The 25,862-nt window shown below is 45.9% G+C and overlaps 1 protein-coding gene across 1 annotated transcript in view; it reads left to right on the top strand.

Annotated features, from left to right (window-relative positions):
- Positions 1–25,845, top strand: part of klhl17 (kelch-like family member 17) — a 69,455-nt gene extending 43,610 nt beyond the window's left edge. The window contains exons 9-14 of the mRNA XM_063032938.1: positions 573–717; positions 4,489–4,656; positions 7,472–7,560; positions 8,103–8,176; positions 12,417–12,598; positions 20,166–25,845. Coding sequence (XP_062889008.1) covers positions 573–717; positions 4,489–4,656; positions 7,472–7,560; positions 8,103–8,176; positions 12,417–12,598; positions 20,166–20,394 — 887 coding nt within the window. The 3' untranslated portion in view covers positions 20,395–25,845. The remainder of the gene's footprint in view (positions 1–572; positions 718–4,488; positions 4,657–7,471; positions 7,561–8,102; positions 8,177–12,416; positions 12,599–20,165) is intronic.
- The last annotated feature ends 17 nt before the right edge of the window (positions 25,846–25,862 follow it).

The raw sequence follows: 25,862 nt of genomic DNA, 5'->3' as shown, positions 1-25,862 counted from the left end.
AAAAATACTGTGAAATGCACCATTGCATTAACAACCTAAGGAGGCAGGCACAGTTACATTTAAAAGGGATTTGGACGATATATAAATGGAGAGATGTTTATTTATTATTTTATTTAGAGATAAAGCACGGAACAGTCCCTCCGTCCCTTCAAGCCACACCAACCAGCAACCTGACCCGCCAGCAACTTAGCCTAATCATGGGGCAATTTACAATGACCAATCAACCTACTAACCGGTACATCATTGGACAGTGGGAGGAAACCAGAGCACTCAGAGGAAATCTTCAGGAAGGAAAATACAAACTTGCTTACAGGAGTTGTCGGAATTGAATTCCGAACTCTGATGCCCCGAGATGTAGTAATGTCATGCTAACGGCTACACTACAGTGGCACCAAAATGGGACTACCCCAGGAAGGTGCCTTGGCCAGATTGGATGGGTTGGAGGACCTGTTTCTCTGCTGCACAACTGACTGACACCTATTGGCACCACACCTCTTGTCACTGGAGCGGTGTTGGACACTGGGGGCAAGTGGGGATCTTGTTAACTATAGGAGCGTTGTCTCTGTTTGCAGGTGGCGGCAGCCTGTTTGCCATCCATGGAGACTGTGAAGCGTACGACACCAGGACAGACCGGTGGCACATGGTGGCCTCGATGTCAACGCGACGAGCACGGGTTGGTGTGGCTGCGATCGGCAACGGACTGTACGCAGTAGGGGGGTAAGGAATCACAGAAACAGCTTGCAGGGTGTGGACGCAGCCCAGGGCCTGGGTTCCTGGACAGGCTGGTTCCCTCTTGTGTGAGAATCCAGAACAGTGGTCACTGTTTTAAGTGGTTGCCCATTCAAGACAGAGATAAGTAAGTTTTTTTCTCTTTCAGGGTGATGAGTCATTATAACTCTTCCTCAGTGGGTGATGAGGACAGAGCCTGTGAATACATTTAAAACATACTCAGTTGCCACCTTATTAGGTACAGGAGTGGAACCTGCTGTGGTCTTCTGCTGCCATAGCTCATCCACTTCAAGATTCAATGTGTTGTGCGTTCAGAGATGCTCTTCTGCACACTGCTTTTGTAACAAGTGGTTATTGGAGTTACTGCCACTTTCCTGTCAGCTTAGACATTAAGATATAGGAGCAGAATTAGGCCAGTTGGCGCATTGAATCTGCTCAACCATTCCATTATGGCTGATGCATAATCCTTCTCAAACCCATTCTCCTGCCTTCTCCCCTTAATCTTTGATGCCCTGATTAATCAAGAATCTATCAATCTCCACCTTAAAAACACCCAATGACTTGGCCTGCACAACCACCTGTGGTAATGAATTCCGCAGATTCACCAACCTCTTGGTAAAGGAATTTTTCCTCATCTCTGTTCTAAATGGATGTCCCTCAATTCTGAGGCTGTGCCCTCTGTTCCCCACTATAGGAAACATCGTCTTCACTTCCACTCTATCTAGGCCTTCCAATATTCAATAGGTTTCATTGAGATCCTCCTTTATTCTTCTAAACTCCAGAGAATACAGGCCCAGAGCCATTAAATGATCCTCGTATTTTAATCCTTTCACTCCCAGGATTATTGTCGTGAATCTCCTCTGGACCCTCTCCAATTACTGCATGTCTTTTCTTTGATAAAGCACCCAAATCTGCTTACAGTATTCTAAATGAAGTATGACCAATGACTTGTAAAGCCTCAGCATAACATCCTTGATTTTGTATTCTAGTCTTCTTGAAATAAATGATAACATTGCATTTGCCATCCTTATCACTGACTCAGCCTGCAAGTTAACCTTTAGGAAATCCTGCATGAGGGCTCCCAAGTCCCATCTTCACCTCTGAATTTTGAATTTTCTCCTCATTTGCATAATAGTCTACACCTTATTCCTTCTACCAAAGTGCATGACCATGCCCTTCCCTACATTATATTCCATCTGCTGCTTTCGTGCCCATTCCCCCAATCTGTCAAGTCCTTCTGCAGACACCCTGCTTCCTCAGTGCTAGCTGCTTCTTCACCTGCCTTCATATTGTCCACAAACGTGGGTACAAAACTATCAATTCCATCATCCAAATAATTGACATACTTTATAACATGTAAAGAATCAGTCCCAACACTGACTCCCGTGGAACACCACCAGCCACTGGCAGCCAACCAGACAATGCTCCTTTTATTCCCACTGTTTACCTCCTGCCAGTCAGCCAATCTTCTCTCTATGCTAATACCTTTCAGGTAATACCATGGGCTCTTATCCTGTTAAACAGCCTCTTGTGTGGCTCCTTGTCAAAGGTCCTCTGAAAATCCAAATAAACAACATCCACTGACTCTCCTTTGTCTATCCTGCCTGTTATATTCTCAAAGAGTTCCAACATATTTGTCAGGTAAGATTTCCCCTTTGGCCTATTTTATCACGTGCCTCCAAGTATCCTGAAACACAACCTTAATAATGTTGTTCCTTTCCACACCACGTGGCATATTGGGCAGCAATTGCTGTTTCTTGAGCAATTGTGTTTTTTTTAAATGCGACTGAGTTGCTAGCTTGACACTCAACCCAGCACGGATGGAAAACGTACAAGGAGCCGGCCGGATTTGAACCCAGGACCACTCGCCTCGAAGTCTGGTGCGGATGCCACTACACCACTGACCAGCTAATCCTTAATAATAGGCTAACTGGGCTATAATTTACTTTCTTCTGCTTTCTTCCCTTCATAAAAAGTGGAGTGATGTTTGCAATTTCCCAGTCCTCAGAAACCATACCATAATCGAGTGATTCTTGAAAAATCATTACTAATGCCTCCACAACCTCTTCAGCTACCTTTTTCAGAATCTGGGGTGTAGTCCATCTGGTCCAGGTGACTTATCTACCTTCTGTCCCCCGATACTCACATTTCTAGCATTTCTTTAGTGTTTTCCACAGTGAAAAGTGAAGCAAAATGCTTATTCAGTTTCTCAGCCATTTCTTTGTCCCCTTTTACTGTCTCTGCAATGTAATTTTCCAGTGGTCCACTCTTGTCTCTCTTTTACTCTTTATGTATTTGAAAAAAACTTTTTGTATCTTCTTGTATATTATTGGCTATCTTACCTTCGTATGTCATCTTTTCTCGCTTTATGTTTTTTTAAAGTTGTCGTCTGTTGGTTTTTAAAAGCTTCCCAATCCTCTACCTTCCCACTAATTCTTGCCGTATTACAGTATATGCCCTCTCTTGAGCTTTTATGCTATCTTTGACTTCCCTTGTCAGCCACGGTTGTGTCATCCTGTCTTTAGAATACTACTACTGTCATGGCCTAGTTGACAGGGATGTTGCCTTCCTGAGGCATAGCTTCCTGCAGATACCAGCGATGGTGGGAAGGGATATGCCGTGATGTATTGGGTAGAGTCTGGTACTCTCACTACAAAATTCATTGGTGAAGAAATATACAGAACTTGTTACTGTTTAATTCAATTTGTTATCGTATGTGTAAACTGTAAAGCAGGACTTAAAAACTCCACACAAATAGCGCCAGAGGTGAGGATCAAACCCAGGTCTCTGGTCCTACCAGCTGCACCTCTCTGCCACCATGCTCTGCAGGGAGGAATGACTCCCAGGGCAAATTATCAACCCTCTTCCATTACCCATAAGATCGTAAGACCATTAGACACTAGAGCAGAATAAGGCCATTTGGCCCATGAGGTCTGCTCCATCATTCCATCATGGCTGGTTTGTTATCCCTTTTGACTCCAATTTCCTGCCTTCTCCCCCCGTGGAGGGTCAGACACCCTGAGCCAATAGGCTGGTCCTGGACTTATTTCCATCTGGCATAGTTTTCATAATGTTGTTTGATTGTTTGTGGTTTTTGTATTGCTATATTTATGCTCTATTCTTGGTTGGTGCAGCTGTAACGAAACCCAATTTCTCTCGGGATCAATAAAGTATATCTATCTATCTATCTATCTAATCTTTGACGTTCTTAGTAATCAAGAACCTATCAACTCCGCTTTAAATATAACCAATGACTTGTCCTCCACAGCTGTCTGTTGCAATGAATTCCGCCCTCTGGCTAAAGAAAGTCTTCCTCACCTTTCTTCAGAAGTGACGTCCGTCTATACTGAGCCTGTGTCCTCTTGTCCAAGAGTCCCCCACTATTGGAAATATCATCTCCATGTCCACTTTATCGAGGCCTTTCATTATTTGATAGGTCTCAATGAGATCCCCCCCGCCATTCTTCAAAACTCCAGTGAGTACTGGCCCACAGCCTTTAAACACTCCTCATATGTTAACCCTTTCATTTCTGGGTTCATTCTCGTGAACCTCCTCCAATGCCAATACATGCTTTCTTAGATAGGAGGCCTAAATCTGCTCTCAATACTGCCAAGTGTGGTCTGGCCAGTGCCTTGTAAAGGCACAGGGAAACCATCGTGAACAGGCTGCATTCTGCCTGATGAGCAGGGTGCCAGCGTAAAGGGCTCTAACTCCCGTGCAGTTTTGACAGATTCCCTTCGCTGACCTCTCTTCACCCAGGTACGACGGCACTTCCGACCTGTCGACTGTTGAATCCTATGATCCCGTCACCAATTCCTGGCAGCCAGAGGTAGCCATGGGGACCAGGCGGAGCTGTCTTGGTGTGGCGGTACTGCACGGCTTGCTCTATGCTGTGGGCGGCTACGATGGTGCGTCGTGTTTAAACAGGTATTTGCAAGAGCCTTGTTGTAATTTTTACGTAAGAGTTGTACATTTTCTGATTTTTTTTTTACATCCAGAATTAGAATTAGGTTTATTATCACTGATATGTTGTAAAATATACCATAAATGATAATATGTATATACAACTGACCTTTGACTGCTCCTGATGAGGGGTCTTGGCCCGAAACATTGCTTGTTTATTCCCATCCGTAGATGCCTTTGCCCGTTGCCTAACCTGCTGAGTTCCTCCAGCACATTGTGTGTAATGTCTGCATATTTTGTACAGTGCTTTGCTGCCACATTATTGGCTGATTAGAGAATTGCAGTAACAAGCAAGCGTCTCTAATAAATTTATTTAATTGATATATAAATAAATAAGGAGGAGAGAGAGAGCAGCACGCCACGCGTGCGCAGCCCGTCCGGTGAAAAATGATATCGTATCCGTTAAATAGGGGCCGTGGACAATTCTGATTTGATGGAGATGGACATGAAAGCACAGAGGAACATCTGGAGAAATTTCTGAAACGCCAGTTCGCTGCTGTCGTTACTGCGTGGTCGGGAATCTTCCGGAGGAAAGGCCTCAAAATCCCCGGCTTTGCCTGCTGTTGGTGACCGAGATTGAGGTCGAATCGTTCGGACAGAGATGGTGCTCGATACTCCGTGTCGGAGAGCTGATCGGAGGCTCGAAGTTTTCGGATGACTCAGATTCGGACTGTGGTCGGGCATGGCTGGGAGAGTTTTTCTTCCTTCTCCCGTCTGCGTGAGATGTGGGACATTTGAGAGACTTTGAACTTTTTACTGTGCTCATGGACTTTTTCCTCAAGTTATGGTATTGTTGCACTGTTGTAATTATATGTTATAATTATGTGGTTTTGTTAGTTTTTTCAGTCTTGGTTTGTCCTGTGTTCCTGTGATATCACACCGGAGGAAATAATGTATAATTTCTTAATGCATGCATTACTAAATGACAATAAAAGAGGACTGCGTGTCTTCATAATCTAAAAAAAAATACAGACACACAGAGAAGTGGGGTGGTTGATGGGGGTTCTTAAGGATGGATGTAGCCTTTCTGAGGCATCGCCTTTTGAAGATGCCCTTGTTGCTGCGGAGGCCAGTGCCCGTGATGGAGCTGGTAGCGTTTACAAATTTCTGCAGCGATGGCCCCTCCATGCCAGACGGTGATGCAACCAGTCAGTATGGTCTCCGCAGTACGTCTGTAGGCGCTAACTACCAAAACTCAAAGTAAATTTATCATCACCAAGTACATTTATGTCACCATATACAACTCCGAGGTTCATTTTCTTGTAGGCATTCACAGTAAATCCAAGAAACAGAATTGAATCAATGAAAAAACATACACAAGGCGGACAAGCAACCAATGTACGAAGTACAATAATCTGTGCAAGTACAAAAAGAAAAAATAAGAAATAAAGCAATAAATATTAAGACAGTGAAATGAAGAGTCCTTGTAAATGCTCCATAGGTTGTCAGAACAGTTAGTTAAGTTGAGTGAAGTTATCCCCTTCGGATCAAGAGCCTGAGGGCTGAGAGGTAATAACAGTTCCTGAACCTGGTAGTGTGAATTCTGAGGTTCCTGTACCTCCTTCCCAATGGCAGCAGTGAGAAGAGAACATGGTTTAGATGATGTGGGTCCTTGATGACGGATGCTGCTGTCCTGCGACAACACCCCTGTGGCAGATTCTGTGTGGAATGGTTAGAGATACCACTAGGACGCAGGTCCTCCAGCACTGTGAATGCACAGGAATTATCAAACATCCATTGACGCCAGTCCTGTTTTATTCTGCCCGCATTCCCATCACCTCTTCCCAGACCGTATACTCAATTTACAGTGGGCAATTACCCTGCCAAAACATGTTGTTGAGATGTGGGAGGAAAGCAGCACACCCATACGCTAACAAGGGGAGCATGCAAACGCCACACAGGCAGCATTGGAGGTCAGGACTGAAGATGGGCCTCTGACATTGTGAGGCAGGGGCTCAACCGTCTACACCACGCTCTTAGGGAGAAGGAACTCCTCAGGCAATTTAGGAACCTGTTCAGGGTTCCCAACCTGGGTCGACAGACCCCTTGGTTAATGCTTAGGGCCTACAACATAAAAGAGGTTGGGAATCCCTGCCTCCCGATGGTGTTTAATGTCAGACTCCTGTGTTTCCACCTTCACTCCCTGAAACACACACTCTGTGGCCACTTTATGGGCCACCTCCTGTACCTAATAAAGTGAGCAGTGAGTGTGTGTATGTGGTTTTCTGCTGCTGTAGTCTATCCACTTCAAGGTTCGATGTGGATTCAGAGATGCTCTTCTGCACACTGCCGTTGTAACGTGTGGTTATTTATGTTACTGTCGCCTCCGTCAGCTGGAACTAGTCTGGCCATTCTCCTCTGACCTCTCTCATTAAGAAGGCATTTTCACCCACAGAACTGCCATTCACTGGGCCTTTTTTGCTTTTCACACAGTCTTCTGTAAACTCTAACATGCAGGAAAATCCCAGGAGGTCATCAGTTTCTGAGCTACTCAAACCACCCCATCAGGGCACCAACAATCATTCCACAATCAAAGTCACTTAGGCCACATTTCTTCCCCATTCTGATGTTTGGTCTGAACAACAACTGAACCTCTTGACCATGTCTGCATGCTTTACTGCATTAAGTTGCTGCCACATGATTGGCTGTTTAGATATTTGTATTAACAAGCAGGAGTACAGATGTACCTAAGAAAGTGCGTGTACGTCTTCAGGAGCATAGCAGAGTAATGTTGATAGCTGGTAATAACACATGCCTCCTCCTGTTCTTGTATCAACAGCGCAGAGAGGTTTGACCCACTCACAGGATCCTGGTCGTCTGTGGCCGCAATGAACACCAGGAGACGATACGTCAGAATTGCAACATTAGGTGGGATCTTCCTCTACTCCCCCCTCACCTGGCTCCTCCCCCTCATCCCGCTCCTTCCCTACCTCTCCCCTTCCCTTCCACCCCTCCCCCTCCCCCTCTCCTTCTCCTCCCCTCCTCCCCTTCCCCCTCCTCCCTGTTCCTCTCTTCCTCTTCCCCTTCCCCCTCCACTCTCCCTCCTCCTCCCTCCTCTCCTCCCCCCTCCTCCACTCCCCCTGTTAGGCTTGAACTATTGTTTGAGGACTCAGAGATCCTGCCGATGCTGGGCGTCTGGTCCGACTGTGTTCCACTGGCATCTTGTGTTTCATTCCAGATCCCAGCATCTGCGATCTCTTGTCTCCCCCGGTTACTCCTCGGTATGGAATGTGTCAGTTTTCAGGGTGACTAAATTTAAAGCAATCCTACATCCTAGTGAAGGGTCTCGGCTGAAGACGTTTCCATAGACGCCGCCCAACCTTGAGCATCTTATTTTTTCTGTTCTGCTCTGAATTTCCAACATCTGCAGAATCTCTTGTCTCATCATATTGATTGTGCTGTCCTTCCAGATGGGAACCTCTACGCCGTGGGTGGTTACGACAGCTCCTCACACTTGGCAACGGTGGAAAAGTATGATCCACAGGTAAGTAGCATTTATGGTGAGAGAGGGAGGGAGAGACCACGGGCAGGCGGTCAGCATTCACACTGTGGGCTGAAGGGCCTGTTCCTGTGCTGTGCCCAGCAGTGAACAACAGGCAGGCACGGTCACGAAGCAGTTAGCGTGATGCTGTTACAGCTTGGGGTGTTTCAGAGTTCAATTCTGGCACTGTCTGTAAGGAACTTGTACTTTCTCGCCATGAATTGCACAGGTTTCTTCCCACAGTCTGCTTAGTACTGGTTAATTGGTCATTGTACATTGTCCTGCAATTAGTCTATGGTTAAATAGGTGCGTAGCTCATCGGGCCAGAAGGGCCTGTTTCCGTGCCGTATCTCTGAATAAAGAAAATCAATAAAACCCGCAAGGCATCCAAAAATACATGCCTTTGTCAGAGGACCAGAGAGCACCACAGCAGGTCCACGCCAAGCTTTTATTCTGACTAGTCCCACTGAGTTGAACCTGGACCATAACCTAGTCCTTCATACCCTTCTCATCTATGTACCCATCCAAACTTCTATTAAATGTTGCAATTGAACCCTCATCCAGCTCATTCCACGCTCTCACCACCCACTAAATGAAGAAGTTCCCTCTCTGGTTCCTTTTAAATATCTCAACTTTCACCCTCTATGACCTATAGTTGTAGCTTCACGTAACCTCGGTGAAAAAAGCCTGCTGGCATTTACCTTATCTATACTCCTCATAATTTTGTATCCCTTTATCAAATATTGTCTCATTGTCCTATGCTCTCAGGAATAAAGTCCTAAGCCATTTAACCGATCCCTATGACTCCGATCCTCATGTTCCTGGCAAATTTTCATTACACGCTTTCAATCTTATTGATCTTTTTCCTGTAGGTAGGTGACCAGAAGTACACACAATGAGCCATATGAGGCCTCATCAATGTTTCATGCACCTTCAACATAACATCCCAACTCAAGTCTAATGCTTTGATGTATGGAGGACAATCTGCCAATAGCTCTCTTTATGACCCTATCTGCCTGTGACGCTACTTTCAAGGATTTATGGACCTGTGTTTCCAGATCCCTCTGTTCTACTGCACTTCTCAATGCCCTCCTGTTTACTGTGAAAGTCCTACCCCCGTCTGTCCTCCCAAAATGCAAAACTTAACACTTGTCTGCATTAAATTCCATTATCTGATCTGGGTTATTCAGCAAGCCGGGCAGCATCCATGGGGATGGGAAGAGAAGTGATTTCAAGCTAAGTACCTCTATAGTGACAACATCTGTGAGTTGCTTTGGTTTGTGCATCTGTTCTCCCCTTTTGTTGACCTCTTGACCAAGACAGGAAGAGGGGGAGAATGGTGTTGGATCCTGATGTATGAGAGAGCCAAACGTTTTTCAGGAGTCAAGAATGAGGCATAAAACTTATTTCTTAGGATTGTTTTATTAAGTGTTACAAGAGCGGAAAATGAACGAGAACGAGGATCTACATTGAAAACCCACAAATGGACAAAGAAGTCCAGAAATACAAACTGATTCAGCCACATCTGTTGGAGGGGGTGGAGGGGAAAGGTAAAGGAAGACTACCCAGCAGTCTAGCACCTCATTTCTTAATCAGAATTAGGTTTAATATCACTGGCATATGTCGTAAGGTCTGTTGTCTTGTGGCAGCAGTACGTTGCAATACACAGTAATAAGAACTATAAATTACAGTAAGTTTGTTCATTAGTTCGTTATGTGATGTGTCATATGATGTGGGTGATCTCTGTCTTTCCATGACCATGATTGTTCTTGGCAAATCTTTCTACAGAAGCTGTTTACCATTGCCTTCTTCCGGGCAGTGTCTTTACAAGACGGGTGACCCCAGCCATTATCAATACTCTTCAGAGATTGTCTGCCTGGCGTCAGTGGTCGCGTAACCAGGACTTGTGATACGCACTGGCTGCTCATACGACCATCCACCACTTGCCTCCATGGCTTCACTTGACCCCGATCGGGGGGCTAAGCAGGTGCTGCACCTTGCCCAAGGGTGACCTGCAGGCTAGTGGAGGGAAGAAACACCTTACACCTCCATTGGTAGAGACATATCCCCTCCCCACCATCCAAAATTACAATAAGAAGTACTTATTTTTCAAAAATTAAATTAAACAAGTAGTGCAAAAAGAGGGGGGATAACTGGAGGTGGGGTTCATGGGTTCACTGTCCATTTGGAAGTCTGAAGGGTGGGGAGGGAGAAACTATTCCAGAAAAGTTGAGTGTGTGTCTTCAGGCTCCTGTACCTCCTCCCTGATGCTAGTAACAAGAAGAGGACATGTCCTGGGTGATGGGGGTCCTTAATGATGGATGCCGCCTTTTGAAGGTGTATTGAGTGCTGGGAGGCTGGTGCCCATGATGGAGCTGGCTGAGTTTACTACTTTTTCCGATCCTGTCTGAGCATGTTTTAGACCTTGGGACATAATATTAAATTTAATAGTTTCTGGTGATCACCCTCTTTTTCCCCATTCCACAGTTGTGGTGTTACCTGGAACTGGATTGGAATTGGTTTTTTTTGTCATATGTATTGAGATACAGAGAAAAACTTGTCTTGCATACTGTTCATACAGATCAGATCATCACACAGTGCCTTAAGGTAGAACAAGGGAAAGTAATAACAGAATGCAGAATAAAGCGTAACAGTTACCGAGAAAGTGTGGTGCAGGTTGATATCAAGGTGCAAGATCATAATGAGGTAGATTGTGAGGCCAAGAATCCAATTTTTAGCTGATGAAGACACACAGTCCTCTTTTAATGTCATTTAGTAATGCATGCATTAAGAAATGATACATTATTTCCTCCTGTGTGATATGACAGAAACACAGGACAGACCAAGACTAAAAAACTAACAAAAACCACACAATTATAACATATAGTTACAACAGTGCAACAATACCATAACTTGATGAAGAAGTCCCTGAGCACAGTAAAAAGTTCAGTCTCTCAAGTGTCCCACATCTCACGCAGATGGGAGAAGGAAGAAAAACTCTCCCTGCCATGCCCAACCCACAGTCCGACTCTTGAGTCATCCAAAAACTTTGAGCCTCCGAATCAGCTCTCCGACACCAAGTACTGAGCGCCTTTTCTGTCCGAGTGATTCGACCTCAATCTCGGTCGCCAACAGCAGGCAAAGCCGGGGATTTTGAGGCCTTCCCTCCGGAAGATTCCCGACCACGCAGTAACGACAGCAGCGAACGAGCATTTCAGAAATTTCTCCAGATGTTCCTCTGTGCTTTCACGTCCGTCTCCATCAAATCAGAATTGTCCACGGCCCCTATTTAACGGATACAATATCATTTTTCACCGGAGGGCTGCGCACGCGTGGCGCTCTGCTCTCTCTCCTCCCTCCTGTGTTGCATCCTGCGATGCAAACGACACATTTGACTGTATATTTCGATGTAGATGTGACAAATAAAGCCAATCTAATCTGAAGTGAGAAGCTGGGTGGTGATAGGTGGATACGGCGCAAAGCGTTCGTTTTGCATGAAAGTTCATTCTGTGCACGGCTATGTCGAGGTAGAACACAGGAAACTGAGTGCGGAATGTTGTTTCCCATTGCGCTGAAGGGCCCCTCACCTGAAACGTTAATGCTGGTTCTCTCCCCACGGATGCTGTCTGACTGCAGCCGGGACCTGGTCCAGGGACTCTGCAGTTCATGTTCTGTGTATTGTTCATTCACTTTTTTATTCTTTGCATGATTTGTTCTTTGCACATTTGACATGTGTCAATCTTTGTTGTGTGGGGTTTTCATGGGGTTCTTGTACACCTTCCCCACTCCCCACCTTCTTCCCCCTTCCTTTCCACTCCTGAGGGAAGGTCACAGCCTGAAACATCCTACCTGACCTGCTGATCTCCTCCAGCATTTTGTGTGCGTTGCTCAGGATTTCCAGCATTGTCTATGGAGGCCAATTTATTGAGTATGTTTAAAGCAGAGGTTGATAGATCCTTGGTTAGTCAGGGCAACAAAGGTTACAGGGAGAAGGCAGAAGAATGGTTTTGACAGGGATAATAATCAGCCATGATGAAATGGCAGTGCAGACTTGATGGGCTGAATGGCCTAATTCAGCTCTTATCGATTCTATTGCGTTTCTTTGTTTTGTGGACGCCTGCAAGAAGATGAATCTGGAGGTTGTACGTGGTATGCATACTTTGATAATAAATACTTCGAACTTTGACCTGTTGTCCTCCAAGGTTCATCACTGGCATCAACCGTTCACTGTTTCTCTGTGTAGACCAACACCTGGACCACCATCGCCAACATGCTGAGCCGCCGGAGCAGTGCCGGTGTGGCGGTGCTGGAGGGGATGCTGTACGTCGCCGGTGGCAATGATGGGACCAGCTGCCTTAACTCTGTGGAGAGATACAACCCAAAAACCAACACGTGGGAGAGCGTGGCGCCTATGAACATCAGACGGTAGGTGCAAGCTTAACAAAGTGTATTTATTGGTATTCCATGACCTCCTGTACTACCAAGATGAGAATAGCTTAGGTTGGAGGAGCAACAGCTCATATTCTGCCTGGGTAGACTCCAACCTGGTGGCATAAACATCAGTTTCTCTAACTTCCAGTAACTTCACACTCCGCTCTCTTCTCTCTCTGCACATTCCCAATTCTGGCTCTCCTCCCACCTCATCTCCTCACCTGCCCATCACCTCCCTCTGGTGCCCCTCCTCCTTCCCTTTCTCCCATTGTCCACATCCTCTCCTATCAGATTCCTTCTTCTCCCCTGTATCTCTTCCACCTATCTCCGCCCAGCTTCTCATTTCTTCTCTCCCCCCCCCAAACTTTCAACCCTCCTTCCCTCTCACCTGGTCTCACCTATCACCTACTCCTCTCCTCCCCCTCCATCCATCTTCTTTTTTTGGATATGGCCCCCTTCCTCTCCAGTCCTAATGAAGGATTTTGGCCCAAATCATCAAGTGCTACCTGACCTGCTGAATTCCTCCAGCATTTTGCATGTGTTACTCTGGATTTCCAGCATCTCCAGAACCGCTTGTGTTTATCGACATTGCAATAATTTTGGGGGGTGATGCTAGAGTTGACGCATTGAGGAACATTTAAGATAACTCCCAGATAGGCACATGATGTAAGAAAAATGGTGGAGTATGGGATGTATAGGAGGCAAGGGTTAGATTGATTGTGAAGTAGGTTGAAAGGTCAGTGCAATACTTTGGGCCAATTGATGTGGAAGTTTTAGTGAAGGTGTAGAGGCGATTTGCCTGGATAGGTTGAGTGTGGGTTGATATTCTAGACTCTCTTACTAACAGAAACATACTCACTTTATCCATTCTATCCAGCCCTCTCAGTATTTGTTAGGTTTCAATGCGATCTCTCCTCACCCTTCTGAACCCCATCAAGTACAGGCCTAGAAACATCCAACATTTCTAATACAATAAAACTTTCATTCCAGGATCATTCGTGCGAATGTCCTCTGGACCCTCTCCTTCCTTAGATATGGGGCCCAAATATGCTTACAATATTCCAAAGGTGGCCTGACCGATGCCTTACAAAGCCACAGCATCCCATCATGGCTTCTGTGTCTTGTCCTCTTGAAATGAATGCTAAGGCCCACCTCACCCACGTCGACCTTTATGCCTATCTAATCAGTTCATTAAAATCTTTTAGTGAATAAATATGGTCGTCGTGGCTGTCCCTCGAGGTCGAGGATGATGGTCTTCATTCTGAGGAAGTGGCCCACGGAGTGAAGACACCTGTGTGTGTATTTGTTTAACGTGTACTTGATGTTGCACTCCAAGAAGCACACGATACTTCACAAATCGACCAACTGATTCCAATGGCATGGAAACCACGACGATTGGAGCTGATGGAGTTGTTGCAGCCTTCATCGGCCTTCACAGCCGTTGGGTTCTAAGTAACTTCATCCGCCTGTTCCACCGTTGAGGTCTTGGTTGGGTTGTTCTTTGTCAGGGACCTCACCCTTGACTTTACCGCCATGGGTGACCCTACCAGGAGCATAGCTCCAGACGGCATTGCTCTCGGGATCACAGGACCACACAAGCTTCTCCACCACGACAAGGTGACAATCCACGGAGAAGTAAATAAATATAACTAAAGATGAATTAGAACATTCTCAAATGAGTGTGTCTCTAATATCTGATTGTTTGGGAATTCTCCATCTGGCCATGGACAGTGGGGTGACCATGTGTCAGAAACGTGACCCCAGGTGTTTCCCAACACTGCAGTCCAGAAGAGGTTCACCAGGAAGCTGCCTGGATTAGAGGAGGGGTTGGACAAACTAGGGTTGTTTTCTCTGGCGTATCAGAGGCTGAGGGAGACCTGACGGAAGTTTCTAAAATGATAGGCGGCATAGATGGGACAGACAGTCCGGCTTATTTTTTATCCAGGGGTAGAAGCTTCAAGTAGGAGGAGGCATGCATTCAAAGTGAGAGGGAGAAGGTTTAAGACCATAATACGTAGGAGCAGAATTAGGCCTCTTGGCCCATCAAATCTGCTCCACCATTCGATCATGGCTGATTTATTATCCCTCTCAATCCCACTCTCCTGCCCTCTCCCCATAACGTTGGATACCCTGACTAACCAAGAACCTATCAACCTCTGCTTTTAGTCCTGATGAAGGGTCTCGGCCCAAAACGTCGACTGTTCCTCTTCCTAGAGATGCTGCCTGGCCTGCTGCGTTCACCAGCAACTTTTATGTGTGTAACCTCTGCTTTAAATACACTCAATGACTTGGCCTCCACAGTAATCCGTGGCACATAATTCCCACAGACCACTGTAGAGGCCAAGATTCACCCCCCCCCCCCCGGCTAAAGAAATTTCTTCTCATTTCTGGTCCTAGACTCACCCACATTAAGAAACATCCTCTTCACATTCACTCTTGCCCTTCCAATATCCAATAGGTTTCCATGAGGCCGCCACATCAATCTTCTAAACTCCGGCGAGTACGGGCCCAGAGCCATCAAATGCTCCTCGTACGTTAATCCTTTCCTTCTCAGGATCGTTCTCATGAACCTCCCCCGAACTCTCCCCAATGCCTACTCATCTTTTCTTGGATAAGGGGCTCAAAAGTGCTCACAATACTCCAAGTGCGGTCTGACCAATGCCTTATAAAGCCTCAGCATCCCATCTTTGCTCATATATTCTAGTTCTCTCAAAATGAATGCCAACACTGCATTCGCCATCTTTTTACCAGCGACTCAACTTGCAGGTTACCTTTCGGGAATCCTTCACGTGGACCCCCAAGCCCCTTTGCACCTTTGATTTTTGTATTTTCTCCCTGCTTAGAAAATAGTCAACCCCTTTAATCCTTCTACAAAAGTGCATGACCATACGCTTCCCTGCCCTATATTCCATCTATCACTTCTTTCCCCAGTTGCCCAGTCTGTCCAAGTCCTTCTGCAGACTCCCTGCTTCCTCAACACTACCTCCCCCTCCACCTATCTTTGTATGAGGAGTGGTGTGCGGGGCAGATTTTTTTTTTGCAGAGGAAGCGGTAGGTGCCTGGAACGTCCTGCCGGAGATGGTGCTGGAAGCTGATGTGTGAGCAATGTGTAAGAGGCTGTTTGTTAGACACATGAATGTGCAGGGAATGGAGGGCGATGGATTGTGTGCAGGCAGATGAAGTCTGGTTTAATTTGGACATTGTTTTCCACACACATTGTGGTCTGAAGAGCCTCTTCCCGTGCTGTACTGTTCTATGTTCTATTTTCTAATGCGGGAGGTGTGTGGCTGGAGCAGGGGTTTAGATCTTGGGCATATTTCCCTTTCCCCTTTAACTCAGCTGGTTTGCTGGAATATTTACTGCACTGCTTTGTAATGTTGAGAAGGTGAAATTAGTACATAAGCAGCTCGCACAGTGCTGGAGGAACTCAATGGGTCAGGGTGCATCTTCGGAGGGGAATAAGCATTCGAGTTTCGGGTTGAGACCCTTGCATCTGGTCTGAGTAAAAATGTGTGGGAGTCATTTCCAGTAATTGAGAAAAATTGCTAGGCCAGCACCACTAATGTCCCAATTAATGCCAGATTATTTGAGTTGGACTGTAATGGAAAATATTAAAACAGGTGAAGTTTCTGGGGGTTGGTAACACCGCAGTTGCTGTCTCAGGGATACAGCTGTGCGGTCAAAAATATCGTACCTCCACACCCTCTCTTTGGAGGGCCACCGCTACACAGCGGTGGAGCAGACAGGCAGATACAATGATAGTTGACCTTCAGGATGCCTTTGACCTCTGTTTGACTGCACATTCTTCGAAATCCACAACATCCTCCGTTGTGAAAGGCGGAAAGCTCCAAACTACCGGGTTCAGGTTCAAGTTCAGTTTATTGTCATTCAACGGTACACATGCACAACGCCAAATGAAATGACATTTGGCTGGATCAAGGTGCTCAACACAGTACGTATGTCACTCATAACACAAAGTAATATTACCACTCATAAATTCATGAATAATAGGCTGCATTTGCAGCACAGGGTACAAAGTAAGCAGTATAACGCTACCGGCGATTCATGTGTGATGAGTCCTGGGTGGTGACAGGGAGTTCGATAGTCTCACAGCCTGGGGGAAGAAGCTGTTTCCCATCCAAACAGTTCTTGTCCTAATGCTATGTTATCTCCTGCCAAGTGGTAGGGGATCAAAGAGATTGTTGGATGGATGGGAGGGATCATTGACAATGCTAAGGGCTCTGTGTACACAGCACTCCTGATAAATATCTCCTGATGGGTGGACGAGAGACTCCGATTATCCTCTCAGCAGTCCTCGCAATGCTTTGTAGGGATTTACAGTCAGATGCCTCACAATTCCCGTACCAGATGTTGCTGCAGCTGGTTGGGACACCCTCGACAGTGCTCCTGTAAAAGTTGGTTAGAATGGGGAGGGGGGCAGCCTCAATCTCTTCAGGAGGTGAAGACGTTGTTGTGTTTTCTTGACCAAAGAGGTGGTGTCATAGCCAGCACTGTTCAAGCTGACCTTTGTCTCGGTGACTTGCGTTAGGCGTGTGCACTTTGTCCACAGCCCAGGCCTGACACTCGCAGCTCTCGCTCTCCTGATCTGGGGCCTCTGTGCAGACAGCATGAGCAATCCTTCCCCTCAGCTCCTGGCCTGTGAAATGGAAACAGGCCTGGCAAAAATAGAACAGTGTTGTCAAGCTAGAAATGTCCTGGGGCAGAATAGATCACGTGATCACAAAAAGTAGAAAGAAACACCAGACTCTTCCCTGTCTCAAGTGTTGAGAGAAATCAATAAATCTCACGGTCTTTTAATGACACAGGGTGAATAATGGCACACTAGTGGCTGACTGTTTTACATTAACCTTTTCCTGCCCAGAAATGATCTCTGCTGCTTCAAAGCTTATTATCAAATATGTTCTTGATTAGTCAGGGCATCAAAGGTATTGGGAGAAGGCAGGAGAATGGGGGTGAGAGGGATAATAAAACAGCCGTGATCAAATGGTGGAGACTTCCTAATGGGCTGATTGGCCTGATTCTACTCCTACACCTTATGGTCTTATGATTGTGGAAAATGACAAGTTTCGTTATTGTCGAATACTATCAAAGTACATATATGTCACCCTTTATTAGTTTGAGATTCATTTTCTTTTCAGGCATTTATAGGAAAATAAAGAAATTCAATAGAATTTATGAAAAACAATAGATAAAGACTGGCAAAAAACCAATGTGCAAAATTCATCCCTAGTACTCAACTAAACTTGTCATTTTCTACAATCATAAGGCATGGGGGGAGAATTATACCATTCGGCCCATCGAGTCTGCTTTACCATTCCACCACGTCTGATTTATTATCCTTCTCAAACCCATTCTCCTGCCTTCTCCCTGTAACCTCTGATGCCCTTAACTAATCAAGAACCTGTCGACCTCCACTCTAAATGTACCCAATGACTTGGCCTCCACAGCCATCTGTGGCAATGAATTCCATAGATTCACCACTCTCCGGCTAAAGAAATTCCTCCTTATCTCTGTTCTAAGTAGATGTCCCTCTATTCTGAGGCTGTGTCCTCTGGTCCTAGACTCTCCCACTACTGGAAGCAGCCACTCCACATCCACTCTATTTAGGCCTTTCAGTATTTGATAGGTTACAATGAAATTCCCCCTCGTTCTTCTGGATTCAACTGAGTACAGGCCCAAAGCTACCAAAGGCATGCTCCCTCTCTCCCTCCCTCTCCCTCTCTCTCGTATGGCATGTCAACGGAGACCAGACCCTGTTCAGTGTTTTCCATTCCCTCTCCCCCAGGTGAAATTCTGGCCATGAACTTTCTGCTCCACTGCGGTCACTGACGCTTCACGTAAAGCACCCTTGTGTCGCTCAGTTGAGAGAGACTAGTTATCGGCTGTAATGCCACAGCTCAGAATCAGGCCAGGCAGACTCGATGGGCTGAATGGCCTCATCCTGCCCCTATGTCTTTTGGTCTTCTGGAGGGAAAGAGTCGACAGATCCCCAGCCCGCGCGCTGGTATGTAGAGCTGTTGCAGTGCCAGCTCATTCCAGCCCACTCGTTTGTGTGAGGAATGTGAGTGTGGTTCAGAGCACCAGGCCAGCAGTGGAGGAATGCTGCTGGGCTGTGAGCCAGACGAGTGGTTGAGCAAGATGGTGGCGATGGGCGGGGCAGGAATGCAGATCCATTCCCACAGCTGCCACAGAGTGAGTTCCCGGGCATTCCAGTGGCACAGATAACAGAGCTGCTCTCTCATAGTTCCAGTAACCCTGACCTCTGGTGCTCTCTGTGTGGAGTTAAACATCACCCCGCCTCATGCCTTGGGTTTTCCCTGGATTCTTTGAATCCACACCTCTAAACTTCTGGGTCGGGAGATTAATTGGCCGCTGTAAACTTCAAAGTAAATTTATCACCAAAGTACAAATATGTCTCTGTATGCAACCCCTGAGATTCATTTTCCTGTGGGCATCCGTTAGTCTTGCAAGACCATGGATCTGCGCCTGGAAAGTCTTCACTCTCCAGGGTGCAGGCCTGGGCAAGTTTGTATAGAAGACCAGCAGTTGCCCATGCTGCAAGTCTCCCCTCTCCACGACATTGATGTTGTCCAAGGGAAGGGCATTAGGACCCATACAGCTTGGCACCAGTGTCGTCGCAGAGCAATGTGTGATTAAGTGCCTTGCTGAAGGACACAACACGTTCCCTCGGCTGGGACTCGAAGTCACGACCTTCAGGTAGCTAGTCCAATGCCTTAACCACTTGGCCACGTGCCCACGCAAAAGATAATAAATTGTACAAATAGAAAAAGAAAACAAACAAAAGAATACTAATAATAAAAAAAAACAAGCAATAGATATCGAGAACACGAGACAAAGAGTCCATAGGTTGTGTGAACATTTCAGTGTTGGAATGAGTGAATTGATCCCCTCTGGGTCAGGAGCCTGACAGTAGAGGGTTGGCGGTCCCCCTTTTGTGCAGCAGTGTAGCGGTTAGCGTAATGACGGCAACCCAGGGTCAACTCCACCGCTGCCTGTAAGGAGTTTGTACATTCTCCAGTTTCCTCCCACAGTCCAAAGACGTACGGTCTGATAGGTTAATTGGTCTCGTGGGTGTAATGGGGCAGTGTGGCCTTGTTGGGCCGGAAGGGCCTGTATCTCTAAATAAAATAAACCGTGAAGTTGAAATCGGTGCTGGTATTGGGATGTGTGGGGGAAGAGTTGATGGGAATGTAGGAAGATCCCAAACATTGGCAACCTCTGAGCAAGGTAATCAGGCTGTTGTGGTTTGTGTAACTTTAAAGAAGTTGCTGTACATTCAGTGAAGCCTCTGTATCCTGGCAGAATAGAAAGTCAGATGCGTGATCACAGGAATCGGGGTGCAGTCCACTGTGTTCCGTCCCAGTGGGTAAAAAGAGTGGCACAAATGCTGATGGTACTTGATGGGTCTGTACTGTGCTGTAGCGTTCTATATTCTAAGGTGATTCCAGTCTAGTCTACCGTGCTGACAGAAGTGCATGTGTCTGTAATGATGTCACACTTTAACCTTTGCCCTTTCCAGGAGCACGCACGACCTCGTGGCGATGGACGGGTGGCTTTATGCAGTTGGAGGGAATGATGGCAGCTCAAGCCTTAACTCCATTGAGAAGTACAACCCTCGCACCAACAAGTGGGTGGCGGCCTCCTGCATGTTCACCCGGCGGAGCAGCGTGGGTGTTGCCGTGCTCGAACTGCTCAACTTCCCCCCTCCGTCTTCGCCCACCCTCTCAGTTTCTTCCACCAGCCTCTAACGCTCGAGCCAGAGGCCGGGCATTACCTCAGTACGAACACACAGTTCTCCTCGAAGGAGCCAGCCGCCGCCACGTGACTTTCCCTAGGGGCTGGCTCTGCTGCAGAATTTTTTTTTTTGGGGTACCATCAGCATCAACAAGACGACATCCCGAGCATCAGAAGGGAGGCCCCCACCTCGCCACTGTTGTAGCATAAGATGGAGTGAAGACACTACAGCCACGATCCGATTGTACATTGTGAACTGGCTTTACTCCAGGCGACTGGGGTCAGTTCTGGAACCTCCAGACTTTAATTGGGGTTTGGAATTAATCCAACCCTGACATCAGCTGAAGAGGTTGAGAACCGACACGATTGCCGACAATGTCTCTGGAAGTTAGGCCAACGCCCAAGTGGCTCTATTTGAGAAACCCACAGTACTAAGCAAACACAGGCTCTGTTGTTTTCTGAGCCCTATTCCATCTGAGGTTGGTTTCTTCTTGGCATGTTGCACGTTTATTTAATGTCAAAGAAAAATCACCGATAGCCCACACGAGTGACAAGAAATGTGGTTACTGAGCGCAGTGGTGATCACCAAACACCTCCTTTACAACGACTTCCTCAAAGTTGCTAAGTTATTTTCAAAACTATGTAGCATATTACTTCACATATCAGCTCCTTGGTAATGACCATAACCAGAATACAGAACATTGGACACAAAAAGATGCAGGTGAATGGACAGTAATATTCCACATCCTCTGGGTTCAGGCATCTAACAGAATGCAGAAATAAGCTGTATATTTGGTACTGACCACCACCAGTGGGTTCCCTCATGACTCACTAAGTTAATGCTTGCTAGGGGCAAGAAGTCTACTTAATGTATTCAGTACTGTGCAAAAGTCTTAGGTATATATCTCTCTCTCGGATGCCAAAGGGTTTTGCACAGTGCTGTGTTTGTCAACGTGGAGTGGAGAGCGAGTTTGAAAGTCTGGTGGGAGCAAAGGATGTTGGGAATGGTGAGGAAGGCGCGCCATGGCAGAGGTGTGGGGGAGTGGCAGGGGTGGGGAGGTGCAGCGCGGGTACAGACACACCCAGTCCTGAGACCCCAGGTGAGGTCATTTGATTCCAAACAATTAGTTTATTGATCATTACAGAATGTCTCTCTGGTGCTTCCCACTCCCTCCCCTCTCCCTTCCCCTTTTCCCATCCATGATTCCCCTTTCCCACTCTCGGTCCACAACAGAGACCCATATCAGAATCAGGTTTATCATCACTCACATATGTCATGTTTTTTTTGTGGTAGTTGTACAGTGCAATACATAAAATTACTACAGTACCGTGCAAAAGTCTTCAGCACCCTAGCTATACGTATCTGCATAAGACTTCTGCACAGTACTGAATCTTTTTAAATGGGAGGTACGTAGGCTTCTGTTCATTTGCCTTCACCTTTTGCAAACTTAAGTTTATTTTAACTTACTGTCGTCCTCTGGTCTCCACGTCATTAGTAACAGACAAATCAGAGTCAAGTTTATTATTAGTCTTATATGACGTGGTTAGTTTTGTGGCAGCGGTACAGTGCAAAGAAATAGAAAAGCAGAGGAAATAGTTGATTGTGAACCTTATTGAGAAAGCAAGGATTGGGCATCATCTACTGAACATTTTATCTTCATTTCTCCCGGGAGATGCAGAAAAGATGTGGAAGATTAACCGGTGTTATGGTAACAGTTTTGCTTAAAGTTGATCCTCCTCTAATCCACCTCCCCACAAGGTGAATTGTAATAGGGTTCTCCAACATGGTTGCAATGCTGCCCCTCTCTGTAGGTCATTGTCACCCGCTCTTACAGCTCCTGGATCGGGGGTTCTGAACCCTTTTTATGCCGTGGACCAATACCATTAAGCACGGGCACCATGGACCCCAGGCTGGGAACCCCTGTCCTGGATAGTGTGTGCTTAACCAGACCTGTATTTCCATTTTATAGGGTGCCACAGTGGAGCAGCCGTTAGTGCGACACTATTGCAGCTTTGGGGCGTCGGAGTTTGGAGTTCCTCTCTAACGCATGCTGTGAGAAATTTGTACGTCCTTTCTGTGGGTGCGTGGGTTTCCTCCCACATTCCAAAGACGTACTGGTTAGTAGGTTAATTGGTCATTGTAAATTGTCTAGTGTTAAATAGGTAGGTTGCTGGGCAGTGGGACTCAAAAGGCGCTGTATCTCTGAATTAGGGGTTCCCCACCTTTTTCATGTCATAGACCCTTTCTCATTAACCGAGGGGTCTGTGAACCCCAGGGTGGGAACCTCTGCTCTAAATAAAATAATCTTTTAAAAATCACAACTAAAGCCCTTAACAGCAAAACCATGTTTTTCACAAAGGTATACTGTGATGCGGCGATCTGAGCTAAACTGAATCTGAAGTTTTACTCAACCAAAAGACATCAAAGTTGCTGGTGAACGCAGCAGGCCAGGCAGTATCTCTAGGAAGAGGTACAGTCGACGTTTCAGTCTGAAGTTTTACTGTTGACTTTTCAGGACGAGACACTTCGTCGTGTCTCAGCCTAAAGTGTCAACTGTTTATTTCCCTCCAGAGATGCTGCCTGACCTGCTGAGTCCCTCCAGCATGTTGTGTGTATTGCTCTGGATTTCCAGCATCTGCAGAATCTCTTGTGGTAAAGGTATACAGTGATGCTGCAATCTAAACTAAACAAAATTGTGAATGTGGAAGATACACAGAGGGTCAGGCAGCATCTATTTCTCCAACATTTGGTAATTTCTTTCCTCCCAGACCCTTCCCTCTTCTTCAATTCCTCTCTCTGGCCTCTTCCCTCTTTTCCTGACCTGCCTATCACCCCTCTCTGGATCTCCTCCTCCTTACCTATGGTCCACTCCTCCTCCTATCAGATTCCTCCTCCAGCCCTTTTACCTTTTCCACCTATCACCTCTCAGCTTCTTACTTCATTCCCCCTCCCCAACCCAGCTGGCTTCACCTATCTCCTTATAGTTTGCCCTCCTTCCCCTCCTCTCACCTTCTTATCTTGGCATCTTCCACCTTTGCTTTTCAGTCCTGATGAGTTTTGACATGAAAAGTCTACTGTTAATGCATTTACATAAATGCTGCCTGACCCGCTGAGTTCCTCCAGCATGTTGTGTGTGATGTTCTGGATTTCCAGCATCTGTAGAATCTCTGGTGTTTAACCTTCCCTTACCTTGTGTGGTTCTGCTCATCCAAAGTTTCAGTTACTGTGTGGGCATTTCCCTGGGCAGAAATGGCCAATATGAGAGGGTATAATTTCAAAGTGTTTGGAGGAAACTACTGGGGGTGGTGTCAGAGGCAGGTTTTTTAAACACAAAATGGTGGGTGCATGGAATGCTCTGCATTTTTAAAAAATTCAATTTAGCAGTGCAAAAAGAGAAGTTTCAGCTATCGTAGTCCAGACGGAATATCTGATGATTCCCCTTGGAGCAAAGAGTCATCACTTTCCGGTCGTTTTAATTTTAAATGTGGGGTAAGTTAACCAAAAGCAATGTAAAGTATCGATCAGTAGAGGAAAATGTCAAACATACAAGGAGTCATATTAGTCATGATCTATTGATGGCAGACGTCCAAAGGAGCGAAATGGCTTCATCCTGGTCCAACGTTTCAATCTGCACGTTTTTGTCAGTGAATGTGTGGAGGTGATAAGATCTGATGATGCAAGTGTGGGAATCAGAATCAGTTTCATATCACTGGCACATGTCGTGGAATTTGTTGTTTTGCAGCAGCTGTACTTTCCATTGCACAATCATAAAAACTGTAAATTATAATAAGTAATATATATAAATTAAACAAGTAGTGCAAAAAGAGAGCAAAAGAAAGAGAGAACTAGAAAAAAAATTGACGTAGTGTACATGAGTTCATTGTCCAATCAGAAATCTAATGGTGGAGGGGAAGAAGCTGTTCCTAAAGTGTGTGTGTGTGTGTGTGTGTGTGTGCGTGTGTGTGGGTGTGGGTGTGTGTGTGTGTGGGGGTGTGTGTGTGTATGTGTGTGCGTGTGTGTGTGTGTCTCTGTCTCTGTCTTCAGGCTCCTATAACACCTCCTTGATGCTAGCAATGAGAAGAGGGCATATCTGCATGATGGGGGCCTTTAATGATGGATGTCACCATTTTGAGGTATCGCCTTTTGAAGATGTCCTCGATGCTGGGGAGGCTAGTTTCCATATTGGAGCTGGCAGTTTACAACTTTCTACAGCTTTTTCCGATCTTGTGCAGTGTCCCCTCCATACTAGCCGGAGATGAAACCAGTTAGAATGCTGTCCACAGTACATCAGTAGAATTCTGCTAAAGGGCAGAATATTTAGGCTAAGCTATATGTGATGGTGCTATATCCAACTCTTCCTTTCACTCTCTGACACAGCAGATCCATTTTCATCCCGTTACCAAGAACAACCATTTACATAAAGAAGGAATCCGATTAATTGTGACTCGAGTGCAAATGAAAATAACTAGCTGCCAGAAACCCAAAATAAAAACAAAATGCTGGAAAGACTCATTAGGTAAGGCAGCATCTGTGGAAAGAGAAAAAGAGTTTGGATCAAAAACCATTTGTCAGAATTGAGTTGGTGACCTAGAGAGAGAGTAATTCTGTGTGAGGTCAGAGGGAAGAAACAAGACCACAAGACATCGGAGCACAGACCATTCAGCCCATCAAATATGCTCCACTATTCCATCATAGTTGACTTATTTTCTCTTTTCACCTCAATATCCTGCTTTCTCCCTGTAACCTTTGACACCCTTACGAATCAGGAACCTATCAACTTCCTCATTAAATATACCCAATGACTTGGCCTCCACGGCTGTCCGTGGCAATGAATTTCACAGATTCACTAGCCTCTGGCTAAAGAAATTCCTCCTCACCTCTATTCTAGATGGACATCCCTCTATTCTGAGGCTGTGCCCTCTAATCCTAGACTCCCCCACTATAGGAGATATCCTCTCTACGTCCACTCTATCCGGGTCTTTCAATATTTGATAGGTTGCAATGAGATTCCGACCAACCCCCCCCCCCACCCCCATTCTACAGTGAGTGCGTTTCTCATACGTTAACCCTTTCATTCCGGGATAATTCTTGTAAGCCTCTTCTAGGTTGGTCTGATCCACCTCAAACCATCTCAGAAAGATGGTCAGTTGTCAGAATGGGCTCCCCACCCTACAAACCTTTTGTAAGTTTACTCCTCGTGCAGCTGATCACCTCTGTTGTCGTTTTCTTTCTCTGTTAGATTTTGCTCCTCCTTAACCTCGGTGCAATGACTTAGCTTCCACGTGTGCAGCTACAAAGAAAATGAGATGTTTGAACAGGCTGGTGAAATACCACGGGTCTATTTTAATTTACTGTTAACACATGTGAAATTGTTGCTTATTTATGGGTAATTTATGTTATGTGAAATGTTTTCATTACCTTTGCACTAAAAGAAATAGCAATACAAGCTGTCAAGTGAAATAAATGTCCTTTTCTATGACC

Source organism: Mobula hypostoma, chromosome 25 (assembly GCF_963921235.1).
Source record: "Mobula hypostoma chromosome 25, sMobHyp1.1, whole genome shotgun sequence".
NCBI lineage: Eukaryota > Metazoa > Chordata > Chondrichthyes > Myliobatiformes > Myliobatidae > Mobula > Mobula hypostoma.
Note: the sequence above shows the minus strand (reverse complement) of the source record. Positions and strands in the feature narration are given on the sequence as shown.